This window comes from Aspergillus chevalieri, chromosome 1 (genome assembly GCF_016861735.1).
Source record: "Aspergillus chevalieri M1 DNA, chromosome 1, nearly complete sequence".
NCBI classification, from domain to species: Eukaryota; Fungi; Ascomycota; class Eurotiomycetes; order Eurotiales; family Aspergillaceae; genus Aspergillus; species Aspergillus chevalieri.
In genome coordinates this window covers 1,542,159-1,564,593 of record NC_057362.1, presented here as the reverse complement: position 1 = coordinate 1,564,593, position 22,435 = coordinate 1,542,159, and the positions used below count along the sequence as shown (strand labels likewise).

Sequence of the window (22,435 nt, the reverse complement as noted above, 5' to 3'; positions counted from 1 at the left end):
CTCGGTGTCTGGACTGTTCGGATGGAGTTCTGCGGTTTCACTAACGAAGTGAACGATTCTACCTGTATTAAATAGTATTATCAATACATGAATTTAAGCAAATAGCTTACAAGTTTTTGTGGATCTTGTTCAATCTCAATTGACAGACACCGATGCAATTTTCAGATTTCACGTGATTATACGCGGTAGATCTTCAGACTCCAACCCGCAGCTCGTAATTCAACCAATGCAATCAATAATCTCATAATCTCATCATGTCTTTTATCTAAACTACCAATTGAGTTATTTTCTATCGCTTATGCTCTAGACTCTGCGATATCAACGCTCTTGTGCGAACAACCACAAGATTCTACGGCCTGTTGAATCTCTATCTCCATCGGTACGATGTCCATCACGGCAATAGCGAGGCTCTGCATTGTGAAGTGCGTACTGGGGATGTGGTCACTGCTCGAAAGGCATTTATGGAGGGAGTTGCAATAGACTCTGAGCTTTATAAAGATTGGGCCCCTCTGATTGTAGCATGGGCCTTTGGGAACCATGAGGCATTGGGATATTTACAGAGTTTGCGACATCTCCGGACAAAAAGCGTGATAATACTTAGACTCTGGCGTCGTCTCACTGCTCGGGATCGCTACTGCAATGTCTGATGGCGCAGGGATGGACCTTCTACCGTAGAGTTGAACGAGGAATGCCTGGCATTGGTTATGCAAAGGGCAGCAAGAGGTGGACATTTTGAAGTGGTTCAACTCTTTGCAAAACGTTTCGCGGAGACAATTAATGCTAGGAATGGGGCACACCCACCTTGGTTAAAGCGCTACAGCCTGAACACACGGAGATAATCCGGTTCTTGCTCAGTGCTGGGGCAGACCTGAACGACACTGATGTTAGTCTTCTAACCCTCGCTCGCGATCCAGAAAATCTTCAACTCCTTATCGATAACGAAGCTCGCCCTGATCCTCTTACTCATGGCGTTCATCGAGGATATTCACTAGGGGTCTTGCGTGATATGGCTCATAAGAAGGGCACAGCGATGACAGAACTGGTGCTCAAACATATCAATGTTGAGGTATAAACGTCCGGTGCCAACCAAGTCGATCATGAATTACTTCTGGAGGCAGCCGCTGAATGGCTTGTTGATATCGTGCGACATATCCTTGAAAGAGGCATCCATGGAGATACAAGGCCTTGAGGCTCACGATCCTTCCAACGGGATAGCCCAGTGATGGCTACACCACTGGCTCTAGCAATAGGTAACGGTCACAAGGGAGCCGTTCAACTTTCGCTTGAATATGGCGGCTGTCCATATAGAGCCGGACGTCCGCGACCCTCACCACCCCAAATGGCTGCAAACCAAGGCAGTATAGAGATGGTGGAACTGCTACTTAATAGGGCCTTGATCCGAGCCTCCAAAGCTATCCTATAACTTCCTACATTTCTCCTCCGCTGCCCCTAATTTACGACGCCATGGAATTCTCTTCAGTGTTGCAAAAACTTCATGATCGAGGGGCACTAAATCAATGCAAGCGCAGAAAACACTTGCCGTCGATGCTTCAAAAACTTATGATGATGGTGTTTGCCGATGAAGGCGCTGAGCTGAGCCGTCACAGAGTGTTAAATGCAGTATTTGAGCTGTGCTTCGGTTCATCTGGAAAATGACCTTGTCCGAGAAGTGAGCAAACTAACCGTCCAAGAAATCTATATATATGATATCCCGCGGTAAATTTAAAAGCTTCACAAATTCCAAAAAGAGTATAATCCGGCAAGTAGAGTGCATTCAATAGGTTGGAGTAGACATGTGTGTATTTAGCGCGAAAATGCGCGAAGAAATGAAGAAAATTTTGCATGCGCCAAATGGAATAGCGTCCTCTGTCCCACTTCAACTTCCACCAGATTTTCACCATATTTCATTCACTTTATCATCGCCCCAGTGCCCATATAATTTTAGTACAGATACTTTTTACAATTGATCCTCCATATTATCCTTCTCACTTCGCTACTCCCCTTTTTGGTTTCTGATCTCTCAATCACGAAGTAGTCAGGCTGCCTATCCAACCAGCCACATGTAAATAGACAGTATGCCAGAACAATCTCAAGAACCAAGGTGAGTGATCCTGAACTGATGATTTCAAGGCAAAGCTAAGACAAGCCAGCTTGTCACATTTGCTGCCCTACATGTCCAGTAATTGTTGGATGTGTATACTAGACGGCCTTCCAATAGAAGACCTTCTGTCAGTCTCTTATGTATCCAAAGGCCTCCATGCTTTGGTGAAACCCTTGATCTTCCGTAACATCACATGAACATGGGACGTAGTTCCCATGCAAAGCGTTCTTCGGTTGCTACACACCATTCTGCAGCATAACGAAATCCAGCATGTTAAAATCCTATGTTCCCCGGGTAGGCCTTATGACATGGCATGAGATGGACTGGAGTGCAAAACAGTTGGAATATAGTGATGTTGTCGAACAAGCTCAAGCTATTGTTAACAAGGCAAAATTCCCTAACGCAGAAAAATGGAACAAGGCTTTGCAAGATGGTAACCCATATGCCTTTGTCACCATTATTCTCTCCCAACTTCATAAGCTCAAGTCGCTTCAACTTGATTATTCATTTGTCTGGATGTTAGGGCTTCCAGGCTTGATGCTGAGACATGCCCTTTTCTCTGCCCCTTTAGAAGGAGGGTCGCTGTCAGCTTTCGATTCTTTTATAATGGTGGATTACGGAGGAAATGTCCGACAGTCTGAGCTTCTTGAAGAAATTGGAGATTTTAATGATGTTCCTGGCTATCCCACCTGCGACTCAGAACAATTCATGGCTTGGTTTTATCTGCCATCCATTCAGTCCCTGTCTATTTGGCTTCAAAGCACAGAAGGTGTGATCAATGTCAACCCAAATGGGCAACAGCCCAAACTTCACCAGCTGCACACGCTTTCTTCTTCCTCGAACAATTATTGATGAAGCAGATGTTTCAACCCTGCTATCCAAGACCACTTCTTTGAGGACTCTCCATCTGGGAATGGCCTATAGATGGCATGAGCAATGTGCTCTGCAGAATGGCCCAGCCATATTAGAAGGGTTGAGCTCAGTCAGTGATACTGTTGAGAAACTGTCACTTGCACTGGAATACTACCCATTTATGGATGGATATTATTACTTTGACTATACTGAAGACCCTTCACTGAGAGAACCATTTTATAGGTTCCTGAAACAATTCTCCAAACTTTCTTCAGTTGAAGTACCTATCACACTACTTCTGGGATTAGATCCAGAGGCAGCTGATCAAGTAGGAGAACTCTTACCCAACACACTGCAAGAGCTATGTCTTCATTGGGATTTTCTGAGCTTGGATCCAATCCATGGTGGAGCCAGAAGCAGCTCCTGGATATCATTCAATACCTACTGAATGATTTGGAATCTCACACACCCCACATCAAACGCATAACTGTTCGAATAATGGATAATAAGGATCAAACGTCCTGCCTGCAGGAACGAGAAGAGGTACAAGCCAGATGTGCAGACACAGGCATTGAGATGAATGTTGTCTTTGATGAACTCTGTCCAGGATTATGGACGCATTTTTTTTATTTGAATTGAATGTGATTTTCTTGTGATAAATTGCGTGAGATCTATTTCCAAAGGGTATAATAAAAGAAAAACCAAAAAGCAGATACATTTTGTACATCCAACATCCAAATCTTGCTCTTAAGGTACTGTCACAACCTGGCTTCTCTCGTATCGTACCTAGGGTTCTAGTTAGTTGTATTTCGAGTCAGGACACTTACCCTAAGTGTCTTCCAAATAGCCGTATGTTCAATGCCCCTCCAGGTCCGATTCAGTAAGTCGTATGCGTCGATGGGTATATCGCCCCCTCCAGGCTCCGTAAGATAATCAACAATTCGAAACAGTAAAGGTAACGAATAGAGAAACAAGGCCAACCGAGTACGTATACTGGGTTGTTGGTTAAGTGCAGAAGAGTCAGAAACTAGAAGGTAACCAATGCTATAGGCAAACACTTTTGGCACAGGTACATTTTCTGTATTTTTTGGACAAACATCATATTTTTCGCCTCGCTGATCGTAACATGGGATCCGAATTTGACAACTCCGGGGAATATCTTTGCTATCTTCACGCCCCCCAGTTGAAGATAACGTTTCCGGTGTTGATTTTCTCGTTGACACATTCTGGATAGGATGCTGAGAAATTGGGATCTGAGTAAAGGGTGTTAACATATCTGCGGCCCGGAGGCCACCTTTCGATCAGTGTCTCTCTCTTCCGTGAAAGACATATTGAAGAGACAAATGGCGGAAGTGAATCCAAAATGACGAAAGTTAGTCGTTGAAGATGAAATAGTCCAATGAAAACCTATGTTGGAGCAGATATTGGCTAGTAGTTGCACCTTTTATATGTACTGAAGCAGGTAACAGCTCGCTTGCGCATTTTAAAAGAGACCATAACTAGTTAAAGAGTTAAAGAGTATAGTTGTGACAGTTAGCGGAGCGCCAGAAACGGCGCCTATTAAGCCATGCGACCGCCTAACCATAGCCATGATCAGGGATAACTTTTTCTGAATGATGGGTCCATCCTCTTGAGCTGGAGCAAGTGGCCTGCGGCGTTCCACAAATAAAAGAAAACAAAAAAGATTGCAAGTACAATCAAGGAGAAACAATTAAATTAGTCAACATCAATACTTGATGAGAGCTTGACCAAAACGTTACGGAGATGGACATCTAAAAGAGAAAAAAAATTAGTTGAGGTGACGAAGGCCATAAAAATTGAGATGACAGACCTCCATGAATATAACCTTGTGAATGAGTATATGCAATAGCCAGAGTAAGGCCACCTGACAGGGCTCGCGCAACCTCAAGAGGAAAGAGGCGGCTGAAAGAAATCTCTCTGAGATTGCACCGTGCGAGAGCCATTGTATAGCATGGATGTGTCCCACTGGGACCATACAGCTTGAATTCATCTATGGGGAATGAAATTGATTTTCGCCCTGGATGTATGGACAAAGATGAAAGGGCTCGGAGTATCTTTGTTTCACGAGGAAGCGCGTCCGCTATGCCGACTTTGATAGCAATATACCGCTCCAAGTGAGTGTCCTGGGCGAGCCAAATGGTGGAATAGCCACCAAAACCCAGCTTGTCCACAATGCGGTAGCGCCCATGTAGCATGTCACCAATCATGACAGGATGATAGCCGCCGGGCCTGTATTTTTCAAGTGACTCTACACCATCAATCCAGTCGTACTATTCTTCGCCGCGCGACATTGCTTCTGATGAATAAGAACGGATGGTGCTCGGTCGCGTGAACAATCCACAAGACTCAAGCTTCAGCGAGCGGTAAATAGATGGTGGGCGTGACAATGATGTCAAGAATTGGAGGGGTCTGGGGGATAAAAAAAGGGGGATGATGGGATGAGCGGCTACCTTTATCCTAGAATAGCGCGCCATGCTAAGCAGACTGAGCGATGGTGGAAGGAGTTGTTTTTAACAGGCTTATGATGCATAACAGAGCCGCCCATGCCAAACTCATTCGGGCAAGTGCCACAGGGATGGCTCGCTGTACAGGTCTATACAAAGATCGCTAACCGCAACAATGTCACCCTATCATGTTCAACTTCATGCAGCCAACGAGCTTGCGGTGACAGGCGCCCATATTTTCCCCCACTTTTAAAGGTAAAATGGCATATAAAGAAGAGGGCAATGGCCCTCTCTTCAGAACATCATCTTTACAGTCAAATTCAAAAATTTTGAATACGTGCTGAAGCGAAAATATTATTACATATAACTCATTACTTCATTCTCAAACCATGGATGCTGCGAATTTTGTCAGATACTTTTTCTATGCCGGCAACATGATCAATGCAGATCGAAAGAAGGCATTAGTAGCCCTGGCTTATTTAACAGCTTGAGACTAACAGTTGGCTCCCAAAGCAATCCTCATTTGGTTAGTCCTCATCATTATTCTCTCATGTTACTGTGAGCCTTGACGCACACGCACTGAAAATCCCAAACCATACATACTATATGTAAAGTCATTGGTGCTAATTAGACCGTGTATTAGATCTGACATGCATGATACTACCACCATCGACGGCAAGCATGCCAAAGACCCAAAGGGCTGGCATGGCACCTTCGCCTTCAAAGCAGACAATCAAGTGCAACGGCAATTCCATGTAGCATCACATGGGTATACCAATGGCAAGGAGAACTTCACTCTTAATGAGGCAACGCACACTCCGGAGAAAGCTGATGGAACTCCTCGGGGTGGGAAGAGGTCTGGAAAGGTTGTTTGGCCAGCTGATGACCTACTTGAGGAATATGTGGACAGTCCCATCGCTTACTCACACCTGCCTGAAAGGAATTAAAAGCCAGAAAGGGTCCAAGCATTAAGGTAGGCGGCTGAGTGACTGTGTATCATTAAACACACTATTCATTAGCGCTATACTATTCTGTCTACTATACTTGTCTGCTGCAGCCTAGCTTCCTAATACATAATAACTAATCACTGGCCTTTGCCTGTAGAGCCCGAACAGAAGCCATTACAACACAGAGGCAGAGATGGCTCACTAAGGAGCTCGACCAGCGATCTCAACAAGGTCAACGAATCTACAGGCCGCAGAAAAACTGGCGGCTCAACCCAGCAGCTGCAATAGCTCCCAAGCACCTGGCAAGCCGCTATTTTTAACTGAAGTCAGGACATGCAGCCATTGGAGCACACCTACATCGGATCCAGGCCCAAGAAGATGCAACCTGTAAAGGTTGTGGTTTATCAAGGGAAACAATACACCATCTTTTCTTTGAATGCCGGAAATGGCAACACCAACGGAACAAGTTCTACAAGGACTTGGAGACGGACGGAGTCATGAGACCCACTACTGCAGAAGAATATCCACAAGGACGACTTCTAGGCGAGCCCAAAGCGACCAGGGCGCTGCTCAATTCCTAGCCAACACCAGTGTAGCTGTACCTCAGGGACATCTACAACGAGCGGTAGAAAGAGCCCGGAAAGACGAGGAACGGGGACTGGAAGCATTGGAGGAAGCAGTTAGAACAGGAGAGGGGTAGCAGGGAGGGTAGCCCAAGGCTGAGAGTCAGCCTAGGCCACACCCATCTTGCTCCAAAACACAAGGAGAGCACTGTGCTCAAAAGCCCTGCGCATAGAGGCGGTCTGGGGCGAGGAAAAGGATCAGAAAGATGATAGAAGGGGGCTAACGCCTCAGGAACCTATGGGGACAAGAGACTGTAGAATAGCCACTGACCTCGAGTCCACGAATCGTGGTCTGTCATAGCTCTAGGGCTCGGTATGGACAATAAACTTGATTAAATAATAATAATAATAGTTAATAATAACTAACTAGCCACTAGAAATTATGAATCACTTTGACTGTAGAAAATTTCAACGTTGTGTGCTGACCAGAGTCCCAGTGAGACACTGAGAATATTTGCACCTTATGCCAAATAACAATCATTAGACATGGTTTATTGACGTGGGAGAAGAGCAAATCATAAAGAGAATTCAGTTTAGCCATCAATACCCGACAACCGTGTGCATCATCGTCATGCGACGTTGGAAACTTTCTCAGCCAATGGAGTGTTGTACTTGAAAGCACAAGCAAAAGATGCAAGCCGCTTCTGTCCCAATTGGTGTGCGACAACCAACATCTCTTTGTTTCGGGAATGATGTCTTTTCTTTAGACATAAATGAGAAAAGCGGACCAGGTTTACAACGCAATATGGTGAGCGTGCTTGTAATGGCACGCTAAACCTAAACAGGAAAATTTTTACCGCTTCTAGTAATTCAGCGTCACCCAAGAGTACGGAGTATGTATTAATGTGATTTCAGCTCCATCTGAGCCAGCTATTTTGCGGTGCGCTATCATTGGATCCTAATAGTGTGTTCGTCTGCGGACCCTCTCGAGTTCAGTCCTCCGTGCAGAATGGCCAAGCTGTTCGCTATCTTCGTGCATTGACGCTAAACCCGCCGAAGCGGAGATCATCAGGCTGAGGCTGAGGATGATGCTGAAATAAATTTCGAGTGAGAACGAAAGTTTAATCTCTTTAATTCTTCCGAGTCATGGTTAATTCTTTAGCAAAATGGCCTGGTTCCCATCCGAACGGAGCAAACCCGATGGCTGGAAATTCGACATTGTCAGTTTGGTGGCTGTCATCGGTGAATCGACCATCGAGCGGCATACTCAGCTTATCACAGCCTCGCGTCTCAGTTGGATCCCTCGCTTGATTCCCGCTCCTCAGACTCTGCTCAAAACTAAGCGACCCGAGCGACTACCGCCAGTCAAGGATGTTGAGATCTTTGGTGTCCACTCCGGAACGAAGGTCACGGAGTTGAACTTCTTTGCTGATGTTATCCATAAGATACAGGACTTGGAGCAGTATGAGTTTCGGAGGTATGAGATCACAAAACGGCCGGACAATACACTGTGTCGAAATGCGACTCAGAGTCTGGTAATGGCAGGAGTGGCCATGGCAGAGCAGGGACAAATATACAAAAAAGACAAGAAAGATAAGAAAGACAAAACACCGAACGAAATCATTATCGATAATCCTTTCCAGCCATTCAGCACTTTAACCATTGTCACCGTTGCGTCGATACTGATGACGATCGGACTGTTCATCTGGGCAGCACTCATCCACGACGGCGTAGCTATGATCGCGATAGCCACCATGTCCGCGTCTACAAGTATTGCGTGTTGGGCCAACACATGGCACCCCACTTTATCTTCGCGACCAACAAGTAATGTCGTTCCACCCGGCGACATCGTCATCAAAACCCGGACAGGCGCTTTTGTTGTGGTCCATTGTGATGAGGAGGTCACCCGAGAACTGTACACCTGCGCTGATACCTGCCGATACATGTTTGAAGATGGCGCGCTTCAAGTGATGCTGGGAATCAGTACCGTTCTGCTTATGGCATCAATCATCTTCTTCACCAACTGCGGATGGACCATGCAGACGGCTATTGGTATGGCGTATATCATCCTCAACATGATGTACTGGGTAATTCCGTTCGTCATGGGAGATGAGAAGACGTGGGACATGAGTCTCTACCAAAAGAAGTATAATGCAAAGTTTGATCGCACCCTCGATACGAATGCCAGCTACACTCAAACCCTTTGGTATGCGATCAAGGAAACGCGCAGCGTGGAATGGGTCAAGCGCGGTGGTGCAGCCCCGAACACTGGATTCTGGGAGGAATGGCTAAAACTGGCCCAGGAGAACGTGGATAAGGGGAACTTTGGATGGGATGCGGTGGGAGTGAAGAACGAATTGATGAATAAGGCGACTCAGGCTACTCGCAAACAGTCGCGTCGTTCATTATCTATGTGTTTGTAACTCAAACTTCCTCATTGCAATAAATAGAGTGCTGTCATCATCAAATAATAATCATGGATCCATAGTTTCCGCAATCGTAATTACTGGCTCCACGGGAGCTGGACATTGTCGAGGACATACGGGTCATTTTTGAAGCCGTTGCTCTTTATGACATCCTGAACAAACGACAGGTCTCTTTCAATAACCCTAGGGTCACCTGTCTCCGACTCGTATTCCATAACTCTTGCCAAAAACCTCATGAAAGCTGACAATGCTTCGATGATAGCGGGTTCTTCTTTCTTTTGAGCTCCCCGAAGGACTTCAGCTATCAACCCAGGCGCATAATACGGCAAAATCGCAATGCCATCCTCTAGGCCGTCCACGTTTAATGCATTGACTAGACTGCTGTTCTCAGTTGTCGATAGCTTTGCAAAAGCTTTATTGAAAAGATTTGCTGATTGTTTGTTGTCCACACGGCCCATGCAGAAAATTCGAAGAAGCGCCCGTTCCTCTGCATTGTTCGTCGATAAAAGGTCGTATCCCTTCAGATGCAGATTTCTGGCCCGCTTGGAAAGGACCTGGTCGTAACATGCACGCTCGCTTGGTATCTCTCTTAAAACGAGTTTCTCCAGAGCCTCTATGGCTGTCATGTATCCTTGGTAGACACTTTCCGTCATCACCAGACACCCTCGGGCATTGCTGTGGGCAGCAGCGCCTGCAACATCTAGTATTGTCACCATAGCTCTCATATGAAACCCATTCTTGCCATCTTGAATATTGCGGAGAATTGATAAACTAGCTGGCACATTCTCTCCTTGTACCAGTTGGGATATGTTGAGGTATACTTCGATCTCCATACTGCGGAGGATAGTTTCCCGCCCAGATACCGGAACACTCTCTAAAGCGGGAATCATCCCCGCTTTGGCTGCTTCGTAGAGAAATTCTGAGTGATTTACCATCTTGACAGTCGTGGTAGGGCCGTTTCTTGTCTTTTCCAATTCATTGGCAAGTTGTGGATCCTTCCCCAAATCATCCGTCACAACCGCAACCAGCAGCGTATATATATCCTTATAGCTTTTGAAAAACTCGCACAAACGCCGGAACGAGTCCTCGCTGAGCTTCCCCGGATCGCGCTGACATGCGGTGAACGAGGCATAATCCTCCGCCAAAATCCACTTCAGCGCTAATATATTCACAAGTGTTCGATTTACCTCTGCATAGTCTGTCTGGAAAAGCCGCCGCGACGGCGTTTCTCCATTCTTCAGACTCCCAGCAGGCTTTTCAGTCCCTGATTCCACTGTTGGTTCTGCGTTTCTCAAACGCTCGAGTTCTGACCGAAAGGCTGACCCAAACAGATTAACCGCTTCGGTATCTGAAAGACTCGGGAAATTTCCCTGCGCGATGATGGCTTGCAGTGTCATTGCTCATGTGCAGATGACAGGTTGTGAAAGACGCTTGTCTTGATATGAAAGTTAAGAATTTGGGCTGACACAGCCCACTAGAGGCTACATATTGCGGAGCCTGGATGGTATGTCCGGTACGATCACAGGTGCTGGTTGGTGATGGCCAACTTACCCGGATCACGTGCATCATGTGGATGGCGGTGCATCTTCATAAAAAAAAATCAACGGATAAATGGTTGGCCCGAGTAGCGAGGTCAGGAGATTCTTATAGACGTGCGCACACATATAGTAGATTAAGCACTCAATCAGCTGCGTATGCGCACATACGTTCGTTAGGCAGTATACCTCTTCGTCAAACTAGTTATCTCCATATAGACCTCGTTTAGTCCGGGATAGTCGACTCCCGATTTCCCCTTTGAGCTACGATCCGAGACCCCGCTTCACATCTGGTCAACTACTACTAGTTACTACTACTTATCCAAAAAAGTTCAATATCCCCATAGAACAAGTCATTCCAAGAAGGGCAAGATGCCATTCTACCATGTCAAAAACGCTTTGGAACCATATGGGATTTCTATAGTGGGCAAATACTGACGACAAATCTCAGAAGAAATGCACATCCTGATTCGAGGGATACTCCTGCTGTCCACCTCCAATAAACGAAATACAGGCAATTATTGGAACCAGACAGATGAAGAAACGAACCGGGCTCGGATGGAGTAGGATAAACAAGGAAGGCAGGGTGTTTAAAAGAGAAAACTAGCTCGCTAATTTTGTTTTTTTTTTTGTTGGAATTATTCTCTAACGTTACTTAGATAACATGTCCTTTGAACGGGGTCTTATCGTGTAAGAAGTAACTGGACTCTTTCTTCCACATCGCTCTTCAGAAGTTCTTGACCAGTACAAAACTTATACAAGCACAGCACTTGAAGTTTGGAAACGGTACAGAATACAAAGTCGCCAGCTGGGGTCTCGCGACTGAACTCAGGCGCAAGTATGGGATATCCCGGAAGAAATACAATATCAAATCCGCAAGCCGTATCAGAGAGCTGACTACTGTCCTAAACGGTACTACATCAAGTACAGGTCCGCGTAGTTGAAACTGAGTCATACCATACTTAGGGCTGATGTAGTTGATATCGAACCCCAACAAGCCATTCTATATAGCGAACTCCTATTTCCCGTTAACAAATGCTTCTCCAATTACCACGCCACTACTGTGACTCGGCATGGCGGCCATCAACCCTGCTCGTCCAACTTATCGGTCAGCAGGTAAATAAGAGTCTTCCACTTCACCAATCTTCTCTCCCTCCTTCATCTTTCATCGTGCCGAAACGTACCCGTTCTCTCACCGCAACTGCGCCCTCCAAGGAACCACGCTTCCTTCGCTGCGTGTGCGGCGATTATCACTACTACCGCAAGTGTCCGTACACCGTCAATTTCCTATGCCCTGCTAGTTTGACTTCCAAGTCCTCTATCTAGGCGCGAATGACTAAGAAGTGCCGGGTCCCTGAAACGTTAAACAAGTTTAATAATATCAGGAAAGGTGCTAGGCTACCCATGTGGCCTTTGCAGTTACTATATCCAACTTTTGGCTCCTCAGCCATGTCTATGACCATGCCACCTGACCATGTTAGGACCACTCTAGATGATCTCTACAATAGCGTCGTTGGTGGTGGTAATTCGACCTCTCGTTATAATTACTCTGCTACTGCTGCCAACACCAATGCCGATGATGCTCGCATGGATGACTATTCGGACTCTGAAGACGATTGATCGGAGTACAGCGCTGGATCCCACTACAATTTTCAGCTTCCACATCCGCTCCCTTCCAGAAATCCATTCGGTCACGTCCTATCCAAAGCGACAGAGAAGTAGAAATACAGACAAAGCCGTGGAGAGCACTGTCACAACATTGACAAGATAATGGCCTACCAAGGCCTGGAAAGTGTCAAGCAGCAGTTCCTTTCGATAACATCCCACATCGACGTCTGCAAGAAACAAGGACGAGATCCGAAACTCGACCGGTACAGCATTGTCTTCCAGGGAAACCTGCCGACTGGTAAAACGACCATTGGCCGTCTGTACGCGAAGTTCCTATATTCCATCGGAGTCCTTGGTTCATGCCATGTCATAGAGACCTCAGGCGTTAAGCTAGCCTCTGAGGACCCCAAATAGTCTAAAAGGAACTCATGAAAGAATTCACGCCACACAACGGCGGCGTTCTTCTCATCGACGAGGCATACCAGCTCGTTGCTCCACACGCGAGCGTGCTGGGGACACGGATCCTCGACCTCATCCTCAAACTCATGGAAGACAACATCGGTAAAATGGTGCTGATCTTCCTCAGTTGCAAAGATGAAATGGAGGTGTTTTTCGAACACAACCCGGGTCTCACTAGTCGGATTCCATGGGTTCTTGATTTCGCCGACTCTACCAAGGTAGAACTCTGGACTATTCTCAAGCCTAGTATCGAGAAACAGTATCACAGGAAAATGATGATTGAGGGTGGATATGGTGGCCTGCCCATGAAAATCGCCATCAAGCGTCTTGCAGAAGGACCTGGTGATAGAGCCTTCGGCAATGCAAGGGCAGCCCACAGCCTCCTCGCCCGGATCGCGCGACGACAGAGTCAGCAGTTCGTCCAAGTAAAGAAAGATTCTCCCTCGACGGACCAAACTATCTAGTGCTCACCCAGGGAGACATCCTTGGCCCGGACCCGTCAGAAGCAGCCAAGGAGAGCTCCGCATGGATGGAGCTCGAGAAACTCATCGAGTTGGATGACATCAAGAAACGAGTGGAGAGTATGCTACACATGATGGAGAGGAACCATCAGCGGGAAATACACGATAAAACGCGCTGGCGGATGCCACCCAACAGCTGTTCATGGGACGAGTGGCGAAGCTGCATGGGAGGATTCTCGCTGAAATTGGGACTTCTGAGCCGTGGGAGTGTAGTAGTGAAGACCCCAGCCGATTTCCTGGCCGACATATTGGAAAGTCCGAAGCACAAACGCAACCAATCCTCGACGCATCCATAGGCAAAGTCCTGGTGATCGACGAATCATACATGCTCGACCCTGGCGACATCGGCAAAGAACAAGATAAATACAAAATCGGCGTACTCGACACCATCGTCGCCAAACGTCCACGGCGCCCCCGGCAAGGACCGATGTATCATCACGCTCGGCTACGAGGATCGAATGAACACCATGTTCGACAACGCCAACCCTGGCCTCAGCAGAAAACGAGTGTTCAGATTCGATAACTACACCGTTCCCCAACTCGACCAAATCATGGACCTAAAGATGTCCCAACAAGGCCTTGCCTGCATCCCCGAGGCAAGGAAAGTCGCCCAAGACAGCTTCGAACGCGCCCTAATGCGTCCAAACTTCGAGAATGCAAGCGAAGTCGAGAGCTGTCTAGCCGGCGTAAAACTAAACTTCGAAAACCAACAATTCACCCAGTTTTCCGAAACCGACGTCCGCAACGAAGTTCTCGAAACCTACGACTTCGACAAAGACCTTGACCGTAACAAACTCGACTACTACAGCCTGCTAACAGGCAAAGTACAAGCCAGCATCGTCGACAAGTTCGCTGCCCACCAGATCCACTCCCACACAACCAAACAACGGGGTCTGAATCCAAGAGACTTCGTGCCGACCAGTTTCATCTTCAAGGAATATCCAGGACGAGAAGATGACGACTGCAAAGCACATGGGCAGTTCTTTTAAAATATGGGGTTCCTCGGTACGGATGAGGTTGTGTAGATCTCGATGCCGATTTGGTCTGTGAATACGTTGAGCATACATCCCCAAAGACCCGAAAGGTTCTTCAGGATGCTCTGGCGAAGGTTTTGTTTATTCGTGGTACATATCGTCTCAGTGAGGGCACGTTCGTTGCTGAGGCAGTTAATGAGCTTGTCCATTTCCTGGGCCAGTCTGCGAGTAGCGAGAAGATGGTGATTATTCTCGCTGGGGACATTGTGGGCACAGACAAACTGATGTCGAAACGACCGGATTTGTCTGGTATTTTCGGGACGAGACCACGTTCAGAAAAAACTGCCAGCAGACGACTGTGTGCCGCTGCTATCCCGCAGACTCGAACAAAAGGGTGTACGTAACGACCCCGACCCCGTCCAAAATACAGAGGCCAAAAATCCTTTCCAGAGAATGCAAGACCTGCCGGACTGGAGAAACGCCCACGACGTCGAATACCTAACCAAGGAGGTTTTCGGTAAATGTCTCGACAACATGGACCTCATCACTGACCAGCAACAACCACTACAAGTCTCCACTACAATGGTCACGTCGTGTAGGCGAGCACCCTCAATCGACGAAGCCGTCGAATGGTCAACGACAATGGCAGGAAGGAAAATGGAGGTTTCTTTTCCTGTCTCCCCTTCAACAGAACTCTCACGCCACAAGATGACTCCGAATATACTCTAATGGAGGGAACCCGCGAATCTGGACAGACCTTGCCAACATTTACATACAACACGGCAACTACATACGCGGAGGAACAATAACAAGAGGAAGACGACGGTGATGACACTGGCATCGATATCAGCAATTATGACTCCGATATAATTATAAAAAACTGCCGCGAATCCGGCACAACAGACGCAATCTGGACATCCTTACAAGCCGCCAAAGCTGCCGAGAAACATCGGCAACAACAACACTATGCCCAAGTAACGCAAGTCACCAACGACCTCGCAAACATTCAACAGAAACTGGTGGATGAATATACACTAACATGTCAACGCCAATACAACGCTCTCCTCGTGCAACAAAACGCACTGCGCGAGGAGGAAGCGCGGAAGAGGAGCAGGAGAAGCTGCAGTTGATTGGGAAGTGTATTGCTGAGTTTGTGCAGTATAGAGGGGAATGGATATGGATGTGAGGGTGGATATCATTATGCTTCTGATGCTCAGCTTAAGGTTGTTTAGGGGTAGGGTTTGGTGGCCTTGCTCTTTGGGTTGGGCTGGTGTTGGCGATTTCGCATAATCCTGTTTTGGTCTATTATATACCCATGTAACAACAAACACAAACAACGAATTGATATTGCCTACGGATGAAAGACAGTACTCGAGCATAAACTCTAGACCTCCAGAAGGAGAAGGTAAACTAAAGCACGAAAGTCAACTCTTAATTCATGCCAGTATCAAATGCCTTGGAGAAGGTATGAACTTATGCATCATTCATGTAACATCATACGGTAAGACCACCTAAGCCTGCCCCTCCCCACTGACATCCGGATACAAATCAAACCGCCGCTGCGTATAAATCGGAATTCCCTTCCTTGTCCCCTCCAGCGTCTCATTATCCAACTCCGCATAAACAATCTCCTCACCCTCCTCCGCCTCGCTGAGAACCTGCGCACTCGGGTTCGCAACCAAACTATGCCCGTACGCATGGTACGTAGAACTCATATCCCTTGCCGGACTGCACATCGCCACATATACCTGGTTATCGACGGCACGCGCCCGCGCAAGCAACGACCAATGCAGCGGTCCGGTGGTCAGGTTGAAAGCGCCGGGGTAGACGAGTAGGAAGGCGCCCTTGCGGGCTGCGATCATGGCTGCTTCGGGGAAGCGGATATCGTAGCAGATGGACAGTCCGATCTTGCCGTATTCTGGGAGGTCGATGACGGTTAACTGGTTGCCGGGCGAAAGCACCTCGCTTTCCTTGAATGTGATCTTGCCGGGGATGTCGATGTCAAACAGGTGCGTCTTGCGATGCGTGCCGATCAGCGAACCGCTCGGGGAGAACACCAACGAGGTATTGTAGTATTTCTTCGTTATCGCATCGAGTTCGGGGATACTGCCGCCCACAAGGTACGCTTTTGCTTCTGCGGCAATGGAGGAGAGCGAGTGGAAGGAGGGGGATTGTTCCTTGGTGGGCGGGGAGGGTAGCAGGGTTTCGGCGTATTTGGGGAAATATTGCGTGCCATAGGGGGAGTTGAAGCATTCGGGGAGAACGATTAGGGATGCGCCAGCTTTTGCGGCTTCGAGGACTTTGGTACGGGCGTTGGAGAGGTTGACTGTTTTGTCGGCGCCTGTACGGTTTTATTAGCGGGTGTTGAGAGAGGTTCTTGAGGAAGGGAGGGAACTACCTGAGGCCAGCTGCACGAGGGCAAGCTTCAACGGCTTCTTCAATAAGGATGCCATGGTATGTGTCTATTCAGGAGAGAAGTGGGAGGCAAGTCAGATTGTGATAGAGATGCGGGGAACTATCTCGGAGATCGGCCGTTTTCGCCGGAGACTGGGACATTAGGATGGGATAGGGCAGCACGCCATGATTGCTCAGAGATAGGCTAGACTATCTGTACTAGCTGACTTCAGGATTATTAGAGAGAGAGAGAGAGAGATATCATTTTTGGATATGCATAGACACTGTTAGGCTGGCTGGCGTGGGTATAGATCCCATCCGCACTCCAAAAGAAGCCTATTGAAACAAAATGTCTTAATTCTTCTCATTCCAAGCCAAAACCCATATTAAGCGCCACTAATGACCGCACAGCAAGCCCAAAATGCAATAATAATAGCAACACCAATATCCCGGAAGCCATTCACCGTTCATTTCCGATCCCACGGAGGACTCCATAGAGATCGGCCCGGATTAGGGGTTAGATCTAAAATTCGAGCCAGAATCGAGAATCCAGCCAAGAATTACACGTCCAGAAGACACAGGACTCCTCGGATGTCTCTGCCAATAAAGAATTCTGATCGAGACAGTCGCACACATACTCCGTCCGGAGACCGAATACTAAAAGCAGACAAAGAAAGATCTGCCGATTTCAAATCGTTCCCAACCGTTGAGGGCCTATCGTTCAGCCTTTTCGGGGGGTCTAAATTAGTGGCCTCCATTACTCCGGTTAGGTTTGTTCTATGCGTGTTCTATACAGGGTCTCCGGGTGATATCCGGGGGCTTGATCGGACATTTCGCGGGTGGCGAGAGTCGAGCCAGGTCTGAAAAAGGAATATACAAGACACAAATCATGTGTGCAGTCATGCAAATATGCGAGTACATAGTAAAGGATAGATCAGAAGCCACATAGTCATGGATGTCTCATGCTTTGTGGTGTACTTGTACGGAGTATACTTGTAGAACAGTAGCACATGTCAGTCTCACTCTGACTACTCAGCACAATGCATTAACTGGTTACAATGCTGTTTCGTCTTCTTAAGCTCCAGTTATAATTACAATTCTTGACTTGTTCTACACTGGACTCTTCACTGTAAGCACTCCTGAATCCCCCTGATCCAGGGCGTGCACGGGGATGTAGCTGGCTCTGCCGCAATGAAAGATACGTACGAAAAAAGAATACTTAAAGAACTGGACGGGAAAAGGAGACGAGTAATTGTCATATTCTTCATTTTATTGTAACAGTTCTTATTCTTTAATGTGGCATTCTCAAGTCTGCCAGTAAAAGACGATGTGATTCTCCACGTTCGTTTCCTTTGACTCTTGCCCCAGGGTTCACCCTCAACTCTTTTTCTTTTTTTTCCCTTTTTTTCCCTTTTTTTTTCCCTTTTTTTTTCGCCTCTGGTCGCTCGTTTTCGCCTTCAAAAGAATTTTGAATAAAAGAGAGGCAATTCTTTTATTTTATTTACTTTCACTCATTTACTGTGATTCCCCATGACCTGCCGGTTTTATGCTCCTCACATATCCAAAGTGATAGTTTCCGGGGCTTTATTTTCGACTTAATCTATTCGGTTTGAATTTGCATAGGCGTAATGTTCAAAGACTTCACCTTTTCGCCGCGACCCCGCGTCGCCTTCGACGGCGATGATCGCCTCATGGTTGACAGCGACAGTTCGCTGGTCTCTCCTCTATCATCGCGCTGTCCATCGCCCGGTCCTTTTACCTCGCAGCCACAGGGCCAGCGATTCCCCCGATCAGTGCGACCATCTCTACTTCGTTCCCGACAGCCCTCTCTTCCTCCGACCTCGGTCCCCGCCGACCACCAGCACGGCGGACTATCCATCGAAACCCTCACCAAGAAACTCCACGAACATACCCTCCAACAGCAGCAGCAGCAGCAGCAACAACCACAGCCTGATACCAGGAATAATGCGCAAGAAGAATGTATCTCACCACACTCCCTTCCCGAACTCGTCCCCGGCTCCGGACTCCCGGGATACTTCCTCACGCCCCCAGACACAGACGTCGATCACGACGATGACTCTTCGCTCCATGGTGACGGCGATAACGAGTCAACGCTTACCTCGCCAACCGTCTCGCATATTCAAACACCCTTTTTGAGTCCTACGTCCGTACCACCGGAGTTCCTGCACACAGACAGCAATAACACCCACGAGGCGATCAACGTCCGCGCGCAGAGGCAGCAGATCTCGCAGATCCAGTGCAGCGCGGCTGATGTCGAGGCGATTCGTCGGGCGCTGCTCTGCTGCGCGGAGGAGGACAGTCCCATGGACACCTTTGGTGAATACGATTGCCACCCAAGTTCGTTGCCGCCACGGCGTTCTCCCCGTCGGCAAAGGGCTGTTACAATGAATCGGAGTCGTTCGAGGGCTGTTTCTGGATCTGGTGGTGGAGTCTCTGGCTCAGGAGCAGGGGATTCATCAGAGGGGTATCGAGGACGACGGAAGAGTAGCTCTGGAGCTCTCTTGCCATCGTTCTCATCGCGAATTGACAAGAGTCACTATCCGCCGTCGTCGAGCCGGGAGATGCGCAAGAAGAGTGAGCAGGGGCTTAGGAGGAAGAGTTTGGTTAGTGCTGCGTTGGCATCGATGGTGGAGAATTGTCTTTAATGCGCTCTGTATCTGCATCTGTATTTGTATTATAGTTTTCTTCTTGTATATAGTATGCTTGTACTTGACAAAGATACCCATCACCCTACCCTAATTGCCTTCCAACCCCTTACCCAGCCATTTAATGCTACGCCTGATCCCCCTCCAACCCAACCAACCCCAACGAAACCTCCCATAACCTCCCCTCCGCCTCCTCATCAAAAGCATGCTCTTCAAACCCCGGGTCAAAACTCCGATATCCCTCCTCCACAAGCCCCCCAATCCTACAATCCTCCAAATACAACCCGCCAACACCCTCATACTCCCGCCCCACAGCAGCAAGAACCGTCGTCGCAGCACCCTGCTCCACGCTCTTCAGGTGCTGCTTCATCTCCGGCTGGCGCCATTCCTCCAGCACCGCTTCGTCGATGTACTTCTGCAACCCTGTGAAGACGTTGCCCGGGTGAACAGAGAGGCCTTGCACGCCGCGGGACCCGAAGCGCCGAGTGATTTCGTTCATCATGTAGATGTTTGCTGTTTTGGATTGGGCGTAGGCGAGGCGTGGGACTTCGGTGGGGTCGAGATGTGCGGATTCGAGGTTAAGGTCGTGGAATTGGATCCCGAGGCGGCGGTGGGCAGATGAAGTCACGCCAATAACGCGGGCGGCTTCGCCGGCTTCTTTGTCGACGGAGCGTAACATGACTGGTAAGAGGAGCTGGAAAAGCAGAAAGTGGCCGAGATGGTTCGTCCCGAATTGCATCTCAAACCCGTCTTCTGTCTTTTGTTCGTGGGGCGTCGCCATGACGGCCCCGTTGCATATCAGGACATGTAAATAACTGGCATGTTTCAAGAATTCGTGCACTGCGTGTCTGATACTCGCGAAGCTGGAGAGGTCGAGACGGAGGAGGCGGACCCGTGAGCCGTCGAGGATATCTGACAGCGTGCGTCTGCCTTTTAGCATGTCGCGGACGCCGAGGAAGAGGGTTGCGCCAGTTTTGGCGAGGGCGCGAGCGGTTTCGGTGCCTAGGCCCGAGGAGCAGCCGGTTATGAGGATCGTTTTGTGGGGGAGGGTGTTGTGGAGTGATTGGGTGGTTATTATGTCGAGGGCTGTTGGGGAGGATTCGGTCATATTTGTTGTTATGTCTTCTTTGCTTGTTTTGTGATGTAGTCCGTAGGATTTTAGCTTGTACAGGGTAGAGTACGCATGAGATGAAAGTCAAATATACGTCAGAATGGCATAGTCCCTGGGTATCTAATAATAATTCCGTAAAAAAATCATAAGCAACGATCTCACCACCGGCCCAAACTATCTCTCTTCCGCCGAAAAAATGGTAAACGGATTACAGCTCGTATTCGACTAAATGCACCGTTCCGTTTTGGTTTCTCCGTCAGTGCAGATATCTGATGATGAATTATCGGGCGGGGCTGAGCCTGAGCCTGAGCCCTAAGCCCAGATGCGGGTCCGTCGTCGTACATACTTAATGACCATGCTTCCGGGTAGAAACGCTTCTGGATGGGAGGTTTTGGCTCTGGTTTATTGGAAGGCGTTTGCTTGGGTACGTTGGAAGGAGCTTGCTTCGGTGCGATGGGAGTATCTTGTTTCGGTGTGTTGGAGACTTGCTCTGGTTCAATGATAACAACACCATCCTCTTCGCACGGTCCTGGTTCACCCAGGTTGCTGGACTCTGGTGTTTCGGAACGCAGTCCATGATTTGATGCACCCTCCTCGTTGCTCTCTAAACGCTCCGAGATTGACGGCATTGGTGTATGAGGTGGTTCGCCCACAAGATCTGAATGTACCTGCGCCTCTTCATTGCCAGTATGATCGCCGTTTGTTTCTGAACCGCCGTTATCTGGTACCTCAACTGATAGCGCTATCTCTTTCTCCGACTTCAAGACTTTCGTGTTGATTGTACTTGCAGATAAGAACGACTCCCGTTTATAATCTGACGAAGCACGTGAGAAGTCATCCATATCCACATCTTCGATGTAAGAAACGATACGGGCAAAGTTGAGCGATTCATGCGGGTTCAGTATCTCAAACGACGTTCCCTGGTGCACCATTGTCGCCTTGGCCTGTTTCAGGTCCATAAGGCCCGAATCTGATCGCGTCTTTGTATGGCTGCTGCGGAATGACGATTCTCGGGTGAGAGATGGTTTCCTTAACCTATCGCGGAAGGTATTCTGATTCATCAGCATGAGCGATGGAATAAAATAAGGAAACAGAAACATACAAGTCTATTTGAGACTTTCCTGCGAATTGGAAACTCCGAATGCGCCATTTGGGGACTAGATGCTCGTGGAACTATCCTCGTCAGTACGGTTCTCCATGGATGCGACGGGGCGCTGACAAAGAAAACCATCCAAACCTTCTAGTTCCTGTTCACTGCGCTGCGACGCAATACTTAATGAGTATGAAGGAGAGAGGGGCGGCGGACTTGACGTCGCTGACACAGAGGACGCCTGGTTGGGATTAGAAGCACCGTTGCTGCGCTGCAGCGCCTTCGCGCCATAGCCATCTGAACTGCAGCTCTCGTCATCCTGCCAGAGACTCTGCCGGTATTGGTGTACCGAAAGCAATCCCGAACAGTCCGGTTTCGATTCTTCCATGGCTGCGTTATAGGCTGTGCCTGCGCCTAGGGAATCCTTTGGCTGATGAAGCTGAAACTGCAAGGAACCGGGATAATTGTCGAAATCGACAACGCTGTACCGGAGTCCCAGAGGATGTGGATTGGATGGTCGAACCTCCATTGTGGCTAAAGAAAAAAAGAAAGAAAAAAAGAAAAAGAAAAAGTGGTTAACTTTTCCGAGCAAAGACTGAGTCTGGTTCTATGAAATCACAACCAGGTGTAAGGTCGAATCAGGAGCATAGCACGAGGCAGCGGCTATTTCAAACAGTCAGGGCCCAGGCAAACAGAGGATCTGATCAATAGACAGCGTTCTAT

General features: G+C 48.1%; 11 protein-coding genes across 11 annotated transcripts; 7 read left to right on the top strand and 4 right to left on the bottom strand.

Annotated features, from left to right (window-relative positions):
* Window positions 1-6,068: 6,068 nt before the first annotated feature.
* ACHE_10563A (uncharacterized protein) lies at window positions 6,069-6,365 on the top strand (the record flags this gene model as incomplete). Its single annotated transcript, XM_043280664.1, has 1 exon — window positions 6,069-6,365. The coding sequence occupies one exon, from the start codon at window positions 6,069-6,071 to the stop codon at window positions 6,363-6,365; it is 297 nt and encodes a 98-aa protein (XP_043131683.1).
* A 1,729-nt stretch (window positions 6,366-8,094) lies between these two features.
* ACHE_10562A (uncharacterized protein) lies at window positions 8,095-9,351 on the top strand (the record flags this gene model as incomplete). Its single annotated transcript, XM_043280653.1, has 1 exon — window positions 8,095-9,351. The coding sequence occupies one exon, from the start codon at window positions 8,095-8,097 to the stop codon at window positions 9,349-9,351; it is 1,257 nt and encodes a 418-aa protein (XP_043131682.1).
* An 80-nt stretch (window positions 9,352-9,431) lies between these two features.
* Window positions 9,432-10,751, bottom strand: ACHE_10561S (uncharacterized protein; the record flags this gene model as incomplete). Its single annotated transcript, XM_043280642.1, has 1 exon — window positions 9,432-10,751. One exon carries the CDS (start codon window positions 10,749-10,751, stop codon window positions 9,432-9,434), a length of 1,320 nt encoding a protein of 439 aa, XP_043131681.1.
* Window positions 10,752-12,338: 1,587 nt separating this feature from the next.
* ACHE_10560A (uncharacterized protein) lies at window positions 12,339-12,509 on the top strand (the record flags this gene model as incomplete). Its single annotated transcript, XM_043280631.1, has 1 exon — window positions 12,339-12,509. The coding sequence occupies one exon, from the start codon at window positions 12,339-12,341 to the stop codon at window positions 12,507-12,509; it is 171 nt and encodes a 56-aa protein (XP_043131680.1).
* Window positions 12,510-12,659: 150 nt separating this feature from the next.
* On the top strand, window positions 12,660-12,911 carry ACHE_10559A (uncharacterized protein; the record flags this gene model as incomplete). Its single annotated transcript, XM_043280619.1, has 1 exon — window positions 12,660-12,911. One exon carries the CDS (start codon window positions 12,660-12,662, stop codon window positions 12,909-12,911), a length of 252 nt encoding a protein of 83 aa, XP_043131679.1.
* A 14-nt stretch (window positions 12,912-12,925) lies between these two features.
* Window positions 12,926-13,420, top strand: ACHE_10558A (uncharacterized protein; the record flags this gene model as incomplete). Its single annotated transcript, XM_043280608.1, has 1 exon — window positions 12,926-13,420. The coding sequence occupies one exon, from the start codon at window positions 12,926-12,928 to the stop codon at window positions 13,418-13,420; it is 495 nt and encodes a 164-aa protein (XP_043131678.1).
* Window positions 13,421-13,944: 524 nt separating this feature from the next.
* ACHE_10557A (uncharacterized protein) lies at window positions 13,945-14,466 on the top strand (the record flags this gene model as incomplete). Its single annotated transcript, XM_043280597.1, has 1 exon — window positions 13,945-14,466. One exon carries the CDS (start codon window positions 13,945-13,947, stop codon window positions 14,464-14,466), a length of 522 nt encoding a protein of 173 aa, XP_043131677.1.
* Window positions 14,467-15,962: 1,496 nt separating this feature from the next.
* ACHE_10556S (carbon-nitrogen hydrolase family protein) lies at window positions 15,963-16,904 on the bottom strand (the record flags this gene model as incomplete). The annotated part of the gene is made up of 2 exons (XM_043280586.1): window positions 15,963-16,792; window positions 16,850-16,904. The coding sequence occupies 2 exons, from the start codon at window positions 16,902-16,904 to the stop codon at window positions 15,963-15,965; spliced, it is 885 nt and encodes a 294-aa protein (XP_043131676.1).
* A 1,569-nt stretch (window positions 16,905-18,473) lies between these two features.
* On the top strand, window positions 18,474-19,511 carry ACHE_10555A (uncharacterized protein; the record flags this gene model as incomplete). The annotated part of the gene is made up of 1 exon (XM_043280575.1): window positions 18,474-19,511. One exon carries the CDS (start codon window positions 18,474-18,476, stop codon window positions 19,509-19,511), a length of 1,038 nt encoding a protein of 345 aa, XP_043131675.1.
* Window positions 19,512-19,638: 127 nt separating this feature from the next.
* Window positions 19,639-20,619, bottom strand: ACHE_10554S (uncharacterized protein; the record flags this gene model as incomplete). The annotated part of the gene is made up of 1 exon (XM_043280564.1): window positions 19,639-20,619. The coding sequence occupies one exon, from the start codon at window positions 20,617-20,619 to the stop codon at window positions 19,639-19,641; it is 981 nt and encodes a 326-aa protein (XP_043131674.1).
* Window positions 20,620-20,780: 161 nt separating this feature from the next.
* ACHE_10553S (uncharacterized protein) lies at window positions 20,781-22,241 on the bottom strand (the record flags this gene model as incomplete). The annotated part of the gene is made up of 3 exons (XM_043280553.1): window positions 20,781-21,674; window positions 21,725-21,795; window positions 21,860-22,241. 3 exons carry the CDS (start codon window positions 22,239-22,241, stop codon window positions 20,781-20,783), a joined length of 1,347 nt encoding a protein of 448 aa, XP_043131673.1.
* Window positions 22,242-22,435: the final 194 nt, after the last annotated feature.